This window comes from Poecilia formosa, unplaced genomic scaffold (assembly GCF_000485575.1).
Source record: "Poecilia formosa unplaced genomic scaffold, Poecilia_formosa-5.1.2 Scaffold35, whole genome shotgun sequence".
NCBI classification, from domain to species: Eukaryota; Metazoa; Chordata; class Actinopteri; order Cyprinodontiformes; family Poeciliidae; genus Poecilia; species Poecilia formosa.
Window position 1 is genome coordinate 315,296 of NW_006799974.1, and position 11,353 is coordinate 326,648.

At 40.0% G+C, this 11,353-nt stretch overlaps 1 protein-coding gene across 1 annotated transcript in view; it reads right to left on the reverse strand.

The window, feature by feature from the left end:
* Window positions 1-8,248: 8,248 nt before the first annotated feature.
* b4galt7 (xylosylprotein beta 1,4-galactosyltransferase, polypeptide 7 (galactosyltransferase I)) overlaps window positions 8,249-11,353 on the reverse strand; it is a 5,669-nt gene continuing 2,564 nt past the window's right edge. The window contains exons 2-6 of the mRNA XM_007550282.2: window positions 10,834-11,175; window positions 10,106-10,331; window positions 9,641-9,724; window positions 9,434-9,538; window positions 8,249-9,117 (exon numbers count right to left, since the gene is read on the reverse strand). Coding sequence (XP_007550344.1) covers window positions 8,962-9,117; window positions 9,434-9,538; window positions 9,641-9,724; window positions 10,106-10,331; window positions 10,834-11,175 — 913 coding nt within the window. The 3' untranslated portion in view covers window positions 8,249-8,961. The remainder of the gene's footprint in view (window positions 9,118-9,433; window positions 9,539-9,640; window positions 9,725-10,105; window positions 10,332-10,833; window positions 11,176-11,353) is intronic.

Here is an 11,353-nt window from a genome sequence, read left to right on the forward strand (position 1 = left end):
ATTCAATTCAGTTTTTTGTATTATATATTAAGTCAATTAAGAACAATTCTCATATCAAATCTCAAAGAATTGTGCCAGATGAAGTTCAAGGTGGATGAGTTCAAGTACATATTCAACCATCCAAAGCAACAGGAAGTCCACATAACATGTGAAGAAGAGAGTCCAGGTAGATTATTGTGAAAGCATTCACATTATGGGAAATGAAAGGTAGCATCCCAGAGAAGATCAAAGTCCAAACTCACTGCCAAACTTTCTCTTTAGAGCCTCTATCAAACTGCAAGAGGCTCAGTGCTCCCTAGAAAACCTGCTGGAAACCTAAAGCCCCTCAGAGACCAAATCTGAATCCTAACTGACCTCCTGATGTTGCCATTAACGTCTATCAGAGGCTTGTTAGGACAGATTAATCTAAACTGGATAATGTAAGGATATTTTTACTATGACAACACACAAATGTTCGCTGTTCTGTTAACACCTTGCATCTTCTATGTCTCCTGGGTGTTGTTGGTGAGTTGTTGCCCAATAAGAAACCTCATGGTAACACACCAGGCTCTCAAAACAAACATAATTTAGCCGTTTTCAGCAGTTCAGACATGCAGCTGCAGATATTTTTGCCTCCCAGCAAAGTTCTACTTGGTTGGTATGACTTCATTAGGTTAGATTGGAAAGGGACACCATTTACAGTTTCAGACTGTTTATGTGTGATATGTGGAAACACAGAGTTCGGGAATTTTTTTTTTTGCCATGGTTAAACTAATATTTTTCCCCAATCAACTTTGCCTTTACTATTTTCAGCTGAATCAGAGCAGTTGGTAGCAATGCGTGTACCAACAAGGCCCTGAGTTGGAATCCCAGTCGGGGGTCTTTCTGAATCAAGCTTGCATCATCTCACCAAGCGTGAGTGATTTGTACTCCAGCTTCCTCCAACTGTCCAAAAACATGACTGTGTTGTTAAATGGTTTCTCTGAATTACCCTTAGGTAGGATTGAAAAAGCTTACAGGACTTAAAACGTTCATAGCTAACACTTGTGGAAGTCTAGTGGAGTTTATGTCTTGGTGGGCCAGGGCTGTTTTTCCATCAAAATCAGAATCAGCTGGTGATCACAAATGATATTGTTGCCCCTGGGTGTCCAGAAGTAGAACTAAGTTTAGCACTAGCATTGCCTTATAGAAGTTAAAAATATTGCATATTGGAACTTTAAACTGAGCTTCATATGTTCACAACCAACTTAGATTCTGGTTTGAGTGATTTTTACAGAGATGTTGATTGATGGTTTGACATTTTTAAATCAATTTCTGTTTTTAACTTTTAGACTATCTCTTCCAACTGAACAATGTAGAGTACACTGCTCTCACCACAATGTTTAACAGGTGAAACATTGTGTTCTGGTGGATAGTAATAATAAACATAGCTTATTTTTTAACATATACTAATCTGATAAACAACCTGAAATCTGAAGGAGCTGATTCTGGATTGCTACAAAGCTTTACAGTCTGTTGTAATGTGACATTCTGACACATTTACCTTCAGGGTTTTCTCTGTTCTTGGAGCATCAGCATCTGTTTTCTCTCTGCTCTTTCAGAGTTTAGCATTTGATCCACTTCTTCACACATCAGACAGTTTAGTTGTTAAGTTAATGCTAAACCTTTTGATGGAGGTACAGTTCGAAGAAATCCTTTGAAAGCCTAATTCCAACATAACTTTTATGTCCATGACAAGTGCATAAACTTCCGACCAGGACTGCTCATCGGCGGCTAACAGACGTGATCAGACAGACACCTGAAAGATTTCCGAGTGAAACATAGACTCATTGGCCTGTAATTGAGCAAATTCTTGTAAATCAAAGCTGAAAGGTTTGCAGGGGACTCCCACACACCCGTAAGGGACCCCTGGGGGGTCTTCAGCCTTCAGACTGGGACCCATAGCCATCCTCACCCAAGTTGTCAGTTAGTGTTTGAGGTAGTGCAAGCCAACAGTTTTCTCCTAAACGGTAATTTATGTGCTGTTGTGGAGGACAAATTGCTGCAGGAGGTACACCATTAGCTAAGCTGAATTTCACAGCAACGTGTTTTTACCTGCAGTACTGCTATGCAAAAAATGTCATAACTCCGAGCCGGACCGCCGGGGGCGTGGGCTTTACAGGTAGTAGTGAGGGGGAAATACAAAATAGAGGATGTACTGTACACTCTGCCAACAGCAACTCATTAAAAAAGTACGTATAAATATTCACTGATCACTTTTCTTGTCATTAAGAAAATATTTTAAACTTTTAAGAGGGTGCATATCACTCATTTCACTTTTTTTTTTGCATTGCAGAGAGTTGTGTCTTCTGATTTAAAAATTCCAATACAAAAATAAAGCGATTGTTAGAACCGATTGTTAGATGTGAAAATAAATTAACGGTTTAATTTGGATGAAATCGAGTCTAGATCCAGACAGATATGAAGATGTTAATGATGTGATGTGCAAGGAGCCGGCATAAGAGATGCCATGATGAGCGACATGATCATATTATCAGGTTGTTGCCAAAGCATCAAAAAGTCAGTCAAAACAGTATCAGTCCACAACTAAGATTAGAATGTTGAACATACTCTTTCAGACCCAAAGACAGCCGAGAGCCACTGGTATGCCTTACAGATGGGTTCGATCTAAATAACCATGTGCATGGAATATGCAGTGAATGATAGTCATGTGGATAAAAATGCCTTGTAGATGTTAGAGGTCAGAGGAAAATAGACTGGTACAAAATGACAGAATAGCAACAGTTTCTCAAATAATCACTTGTTTACAATCTCTGAACCTACAGCAGTAGAAGACCACATCAAGTGCCACTCCCATGAGCTAAGAACAAGATACTGAAGGCACAGGGGCCAGTTTCATGGTTGCTTCGGGGTCGGAGCACCCAGGGTGATTTTAGAGCACCCACATGCTCCAGGCAGTCTACGCTTCTCATTGACTCACAAGTCTGTTACAAAAATGCCTGTAGCTCCTTTATTTCTTAACCAATTTCTATAAAATATAGCTTGAATTAAATCAGGGAAAATTGCAGATGTTTTAATAGTACTGCTGCTGATCATGTCCAAGCCTTATTTTCTACCACAGCCGTGATGGTTAATACGCCATGACAGATTAATACGCCATGTCAGAAATCATCTGAAACAACCTCTGCATTCACTGAATCTCAATTTAAAAGGAGCCCTTTGGATATGGTGGAATCATAGATTGTCATTACAGGTTTGTAGCCAACAAACCTACAGTGCTTGATTCTTACAAAAGACTAGCATTTCTTAGAAATGTTTCCAACAAAGTTTTGAATCAATACCAGAAAGAATTAAGACAGTTCTGATGGCAAAGATGAGTCCAACATGTTACTAGCAAGGTGAGTTTGATAAGGTGGAAGGTTAGAGTATACTGACTCATATCAGAAAAGTGTTTTTAAAAAACTTTTATTGAATAGGTGAGTAAAGTAAAAAGCAAGTTGATTGGAATGGAAACTCAGGCAGACTTCCAGAAAAGATGGATTTTTGGGTTCCTGTTTAATAATTAGATCAGAACACAGGGCTCTCAATTTATTCGGTCTGCAATGCTCTTTGTAACATTTTGAGATAATTACAATAATCTTGTAATTTCTTTCTTCTCTCTTAGATTTTAAAATACTACCCTCTTAAGAAATGTGAAGCACTTTTTATTCTTATTCAGATTTTTTCCTATTTACCTGTTAAAGATAAAATGTTTGTTAAAAAAAAAAAGAATTAGGATGTGTTGTAGTCACAAAAACTATAATCACAATCAGAACTCTTGACGTCAAGAGAAAGAGGAAATCTGTAACGGTGATTAAAATCCTGATTAGTGCCTCTCAGTTCAAAGGTGCATGAATCAAGAGCAGGAGCATGAAAACAACTCTGATTGGATTTAATCTTTGGTTTTCACCCCTTCACAAATCATTTATCACTTCAAATATCCCAAATGCACAAACTAACCAGACAAAGGGTGTGGACATAAAATCTCCTTTCCCTGCTGCTGAAATCCCATTTTTCATGATGCAACCATAGAAATTGGAAGAAGTTGTGTCTGTTACTGCCTGCTGCATACACAGAGCCTAAAGACCCAATTAAAAATGTTTTATTTGCCAAGTTGAATGTTAGGTCTGGGTACAGCACAACTCCATCTCATGAGCTACATGCTTGCATTATCTTTTGAATATAACAAAAACTTCCAAATGAAAGTTAAAAAAAAATAAAAAATCCTCTGAGAATTCCTAGGTACTAATGTGTTTATCAGTGGTGATTATTCTTTGTAACCATATCATTTGAATAAGTTAATTCTGTGGTGGAGTCTTATCTTTTTCTCAACAGGATCAACTTGTAAACCTGTCTGCACTCTAAATATTCGTTGTGTTTGTGAATCATTGCGACTGAAGCTGTGAAGCTGTTTAACTCCACCAGCAGTGACACGACAGCTCTTAAGAAACAGCATGGCGCCCTCCAGTGGTCACACAAAGACCAACACTATATTTCTCTGCCTGTGCAAACACAATGTTGCAACCAAAAAACACAGCGTTAATATATTATTTAGAAATACTTATGTATCTCCAACATGATGCAGGACAGGAGGAGACGAAGGGAAAGTTTATATAGTTGTCAGGCAAGAGGATTTGTTCTCATCTTTCCCTCTTCTGCTGGTTCATGAATAATAAGATCTCTTACGGCAAAACTTTGTAGTCTGACAAGACAAAAATGAAATTTTTTGATCACAAGGACTAAAAGCTTGTTTGGAGGTATCAAGGTGAACTTTTCAAATCTAAGGACACTGTACCAACTGTTAAACATAGTGGTGGTAACATCATGCTGTGGGCTGTTTTGATGCTAAGTAATCAGTGAACCAACCAGTAAACTCTGCCAGAATGATAACAATAAATTTAACTATAAATTAGGTTCATATTTGAGCCTGTAAGAATTTTAGAAAAAAAAATCCAGAACCCTTTCAAACTTGTGCACCATATTATTTATTATTATTATTATCCATCCATCCATTTTCTGAACACCCTTGTCCCTCAGTGGGGTCGGGAGGGGTGCTGGTGCCTATCTCCAGCTAACGTTCCGGGCGAGAGGCGGGGTACACCCTGGACAGGTCGCCAGTCTGTCGCAGGGCAACACAGAGACACACAACCATGCGCACACACACACTCACACCTAGGGGCAATTTTTTAGACAGACCAATTAACCTAACAGTCATGTTTTTTGGACTGTGGGAGGAAACCGGAGTACCCGGAGAAAACCCACGCATGCACAGGGAGAACATGCAAACTCCATGCAGAAAGACCGGGGCCGGGAATCGAACCCAGAACCTTCTTGCTGCACGGCAACAGCTCTACCAACTGCGCCACTGTGCAGCCTATTATTATTATTATTATTATTATTATTATTATTATTATATATTTGGTTTAATTGCGGCAGTTGTGTTCAACTAAATAACAGATTCCACAAAGTCAAATTCAAGAATTTTTCAAGAGGATTTTTCAAAAGATTTTTCAGCACTTAGAATGTTGATTAATTCAGCAGGTGATATGTACCTGAAAATCCCTACATTTCTATGGCAAAACGTTGTAAAATATAGCTTGAAGAAACACAGTGAAATTCAAGCATTTTGAAGCATTCCAAGTTCCCTGATTTTGCTGTACACAGATTCTGTGATGGTGTTCGCCGACCGCGTGTGTTTGTGTTGTCACGTGAAATGTCTGTCAGATTTGGAGCTTGAGCTTCCAGCAGCAGCGAAGCAGCCAATCAGAGTGTGACAGACGAACGAGAGCCCGGCCATCTGTAGGTGGACTGATGCCCACACAAAACACACGCATACACCAAAGATGACTCACAGACTGGAGGAAAAAAAAAATGTCTAAAAATATAAGATGTCATAGAGTTCTGTGTCTTCTTGCGTTTCATTTATTTTTTTTCGAGAGTAAAACTAATCAAAACACAACGACAAAGCAGGAAGTTCTGAGTACTGTCATGTGGTGTTCACTGCACCCAGGTTGCCACACAAAGATGAAACCTTTCTGTGATTACTCTGCCTCATTTGGCCTGAGGTATAAACAAACACTGCATCTGTTTAGGGGCCCCCGCTGTGATGAGGGAACTGAATTTCATATAAGCCACATTTATAAACCAGTTGCATAAATATTAAATGAATGTTTTATAGCTTACAGAGCATATTTTGATGCACATGCAGTATTTTATGCAATTTTTGTCTGAGCCAGGGTCACAAACACATCGTGTTTTTACATAGAGAAAGAGGTAGTCTGTTTCTGTGTTGATTTTTTTTTTATGAATTAAACAATAAGCCTTGATGCTGTTTGTCAGCTCCGAGTTTGTAAAAAGGTTTCATTCTCTTTGTACTCTAAAGTCAGATTTTACAAGATCACACTTGCAAACACAGGTGAAGCCAGAATCTTAAAATGGAAAATCAGTTTCAGTCCTGAGTCTAGTAACCATTCGTTTAATTTATTTCTCTTAACATCACATGGCATATGGCACAAAAAATATATATATATACAAAACACATTGTTTCTTAAAATTTCATTCTGCAGTTTTAATGGAAAAGGTTGTTGGAATCCAGCTGAGCGTCATGCTTCATCCAGAAGTTGGAGAACTTCAGCAGGTACAGGAAATCTGAACTTTTGTCATTTTCTCAGAAACGCATGCTTGTCCAAAGAACACCTGAATGATGTGAGAAAAACAATTTCCTAACAGGGACAAACCTGCACCTTCTGAAGGAATAATCCTCTCAACACAAAACTTGCTGAGACTAGGAGAGTTCACAGTGGAGAGAAACATGGTGTCCACTGGTTATTTTGTTTGGCTAAAACAAAAAAAAGTAAAGTGTTCCGTGATTATCTGTTTCCTGGTGCTTTCTCTCAGCATGGCCCCTGCGGGTTTTATTAGTCATGCAGCGAGCATGATTACAGGAACTCATCCCTCCAGTTTATCTTTGATTTTTTTTTCTCTTTTTTGTTAATTGCTCCATAATCGAAGCAAAGTCCCCCACGTTCATTAACGGCGGCTGAAAATTAAGTGCTGCCATCACATCTGCCCGTCGTGTGCCCTCAGCATCTATAAATACGTGTGAGCTCTCAGACTCGTCTCCGAACGCTTTCCATGATATGATATGAGTGTGGAGACGCAGCTTTATAATAACTGAGCGGGGAATTAAAAAAAAAAAAAAAAGAGCACGAAGCCGCAGCACAGAGTGCTGCTGGGGTCTATTTGTGGCAGAGTGGAGGTGTTTCTCCTCCCTCACTTCCAACAAAAAGGTGAAAATTGCACCCAGAGGGGAAAAGCTTCGCAGCAAGGGGAAGGTGTGGATCCACCCCGTCCAACTCTTTGTCTCCGTCTGAAGCTTTGGCTCGTTTCACTGAAAACCGCAGCTGCATCGTCTGAGCGGGTTTACGTCCTCGGGGACCCCGGTAAGGGACTTCAGGCAGCAGCGAGCTGCTAATATCCAGCAGCTGAGTTAGGCTGAGCTCATCAACACGTGTTACAGCAAACTGTTCCAGCAGTTCCAGCATAAGCTTCTCAGCAGGACAACGACCCAGAGTAAACATCTGAGGCGGCGTGTGCCATAACACGGAGCGGCCTCAGTGGAGCAGCAGCAATTTTTCAGGCAACACATTCACAAAAAAATAAAAAATAAAATAGATCAGAAAGACTCTAGTCTTTCACTGGAACCAATCAGCGTCAAGTCAACAAAAAGCACAACAAGCCTGATTTTAATGTTTCAAATGGAAACATTTGTGGATGTATTTTTAAGGCAAGTCAAACACTCAGATCATTTTTAAAAAAAATCTAGAAATCACAAATAAATTAGCCGAGATATCAGGAACTGTGGAGCTCCATGAAACATTTAATCTTTAGGTATTTTCAGACGGCTGATGGTGCTACATTAATCTGTCAACTATGTCCAAGTACAAGCACAATAAAACCAAAAGGCTGCCATTATTCCAGGAAAATATGCATTTGTAATATTTCTTTTTATGAAAAGTGTAATGTTAATGTTTTCAATAAAAAAATGATTTTCTTCCTTCTTTAGCATGATATAAGGGCCTTTAGTATTATGTATGTTAACAATTGTATTTAGTCGCACCACCAATTAACAGCAGATCTAGTAAAAAATGTAAATAAGGAAAACCAACATGCCTGCAGTTTTCAACATTTTTCTGTCTAGCAATTCATGTCTCCCCTCATGGAAGAAAACTTGCAAAATAAAAAGTTTATTTCCCAGTTGAAATGTTAAGTTGAGATTCAGCTACATTCACCAAAGAACACAAACTCAACAAACTCTTTGTTTATTTTTTTTTAAATAATTGGAAATCAAGTCATAAAAATGGGACACAAGAGTCAGATTTATAAAGACATTTTTAACTTACTCTGGCTTTTCATACAAAGAATAACATAAAAACACATGATCCTATCTTTTCAATCAGAAATAAAGAGTTTCACTCCAGATTTCCAAACTTATTCTCTTCCTTGTAACAGCGTCAGCAGGAAAAATGAAGCAATTCAGTGAAGAACTTGTTCTGATCCACCAGACATTTGATCATTATTTCAAATAAGGTAAAATGCTAAAAAAAAAAAAGAGAAAAAAAAAACCCTCCTCATTTGGAACTACAGTACGATGCTCAAGCATGCAGGGCCCTGGATCCAAACTAAAAACTAAAACCAGACTTGGAGTCTGAAAGTACCGGAGAGAGAAAAAAAAAAAAAAAACACCTGCCAGCAGCATGGGTTAGGATCTCCTGATCCTAATGCGTCTCTGCCCAAAGACAGTCTCAAGGTAATATGACACAGAAGAGCCATTTGCACCTGGCGCTCGGATCATGTACCTGGACATGGTAACACTACTGGTTCGTTTGTTTTCACTTCAGTTTGTAGATATTCGCTACAGTGATCCTGGAGCCACTAAGTCCGCTAACTCAGGAGACACCACGGCGTCTGGCTCTGATCGCACTCCAGTTTGGTGTTGATGATGGTGCAGGGAGCGCCGCTGATGGTCAGCTCCTGCCGGGAATCCACCTGGTACTGGAGGTTCGTCAGCCCACCGTCGGGATCCACCTTAAACTGCTCCTGAAGAAAAGAGGAGGAGGTGGAGTTATGACTCACTGCCAAGCTGGAAAGGTGAGATCAAATTAGAGATGCCCCAATCAGATTTTTCAAGACCAATCACAACTGTTGGTTTTGAATGAACTCTGTAAGAGATAAAAAAAAGGAAAACTTTGAAGGAGATCCATCAACAGTAAGGAATTACAAGATTGTTTTCCTATATGTGTCCAAACATTTGTCCCCAATCTTTATCTGAGTTTTATAAAAGTACATTTCTGATTTCAAGATCCTTTATTAAACTTTGTTTTGTTGTCCCTCAACTTCAGTAATTCTTTCTTACCTGTTTCTGAGCGGCCACCCTTTTCTGGTCCCTCTTTCTCCACGCCGGGTCGTGAATATGAAGAAAGGTTTTATATCCCGTTGTGATGCCACTTGGGCGGAACAGCTGCCCAAAGAATTAGAGATGAAACCAACCAGAAAAGATCTTCAGACATTATTCTAATGAAACGTCTTGTTTTCTCTGCTGATTAAAGTCGGTGACTTGTACCTGTAACTCTGCTTTTCTGAGCCTTCTGTAGAACTCGTCATCCTCTCTGCCCCAACCCCAGAACCGGTTCGACATCCCATTACACTGCACACACAGAAGATGATGAGCACCTTGAAATAAACAAGCTTTGTTGGGTTAGTTTATCACTGTTCCTTTCTGCAGCACCGTAACATTAATAAAAGTTCAAATGATATGCTATGTTTTCTTGCTCTAAGCCAAAGATGCAGCACACTCTTTTCTTTTTGGTTTGTTAATCAACCTTTTTCAATGTGAAACAGCACCATCTGGTGGACATGCTATGTCCCACCAGATTAAAAATACCCAACATGATGAGCATTTAAGTTTGTGAAGTTGAAGAGACGTCCTCACAGTAAAACAAATCCTGCCAAACCTTCCCCCCTAATGTAGCTCGTCTTGCCTCTCTGAACCTCAGCTCGCCTTTCACAACAAGCAGCAGCTCCGCACCATGTGATAGTGCCTCTTTGTGAGCAGCAGGATTCCTCCCACGTAGGTCTTGTAATGGTAGAGCGGATGCAGCTCCGGCGAGGCGACATGGAAGGGTCCCTCTTTAGGGAAGCCGTAGTCCAGGGCCTCGTTGAGGGGCAGCAGGTCCACGTCATGCATGGCCAGGTAGTCCGTGTCATTCCCGCTCTCCTTAAAGCCCACGTTGATCAGAGACGCTCGGTTGAATCTGGAACAAGGAGAAAAAAAGAATAAATAAAAACATTCAACATATACAGGTGAAATTGAGACCAAATACAACATTATGACTCACATATTTAAGGTTCAGTTTTGATTCGCTATCTTCTTTTCTCCTACTCATCCTCACTTTGTTTTTATCCAACAACTCAAACACTGACTATGCTGCTTAAAGGACGTTTTAAATAATAATCTAGCATACTCTGAGGTGTCATCAGTTGTTAATTGGTGCTTTTATTGGTGCCACTGAATTCAAAAACTGCACACAAGTGCATGAAAACACTTCCTGAGGAGTTTAAAGGAAGTTGTAGATCGTTTTGTATGTTGAATCAGAAATTAAATACATTTTACAACAACCTGCTTCTGATTCATACAGCTTAAGGCTGTTTAGACTTTAAAACAAGCAAATAAGAGCTTACTAAAAATAAAAACTAAAAGAAAAGCTCAGAGACAGAAGGTTAACATTTTCCTATGACTGGCAGCTGAGCTCTCACCTGTAGTGATCCACCTGGTTGATAATCAGGATCTTATGGCGGATCTTCTTCTTGTTGAGAAATTTGTGCATGAATGGGACGAACACCAGCAGCTCTTCGAAGCGTTCTCTGAAGGGGACCACAAGTGCCAGCTTGTGAGGACCCCAGCTGGGGTCGTCCGCTGCGGCTGCCTGTCGCTCAGTGGGACAGGGTGGAGGAGGCGGCTGGGGGTCGTGCTGGTTTTGACGCGTTACTGAGGACATGTCACCCGAACAGCTGAGCTGCAGCCACAGCAGAGAGATGAGCACCAGCACCATGCAGAGGCCAAACAGCTTGTAGATGGTGCATTTCCCCGACAGAAACCTGGGAAAAGCACAAGAGAGGCCATAGAAGCTTCATCTGGGTTTGTTTGTTTAACACGTGAAGCAAAATAATAATAATAAAAAAAGGTCAAATTTACTCAAAATTCAAAGTCAAATCTGCATTTAGTGTTCCTTGGTAAGCTGAACCTCAAGAGGACATTTTGATCTAATAACCTATT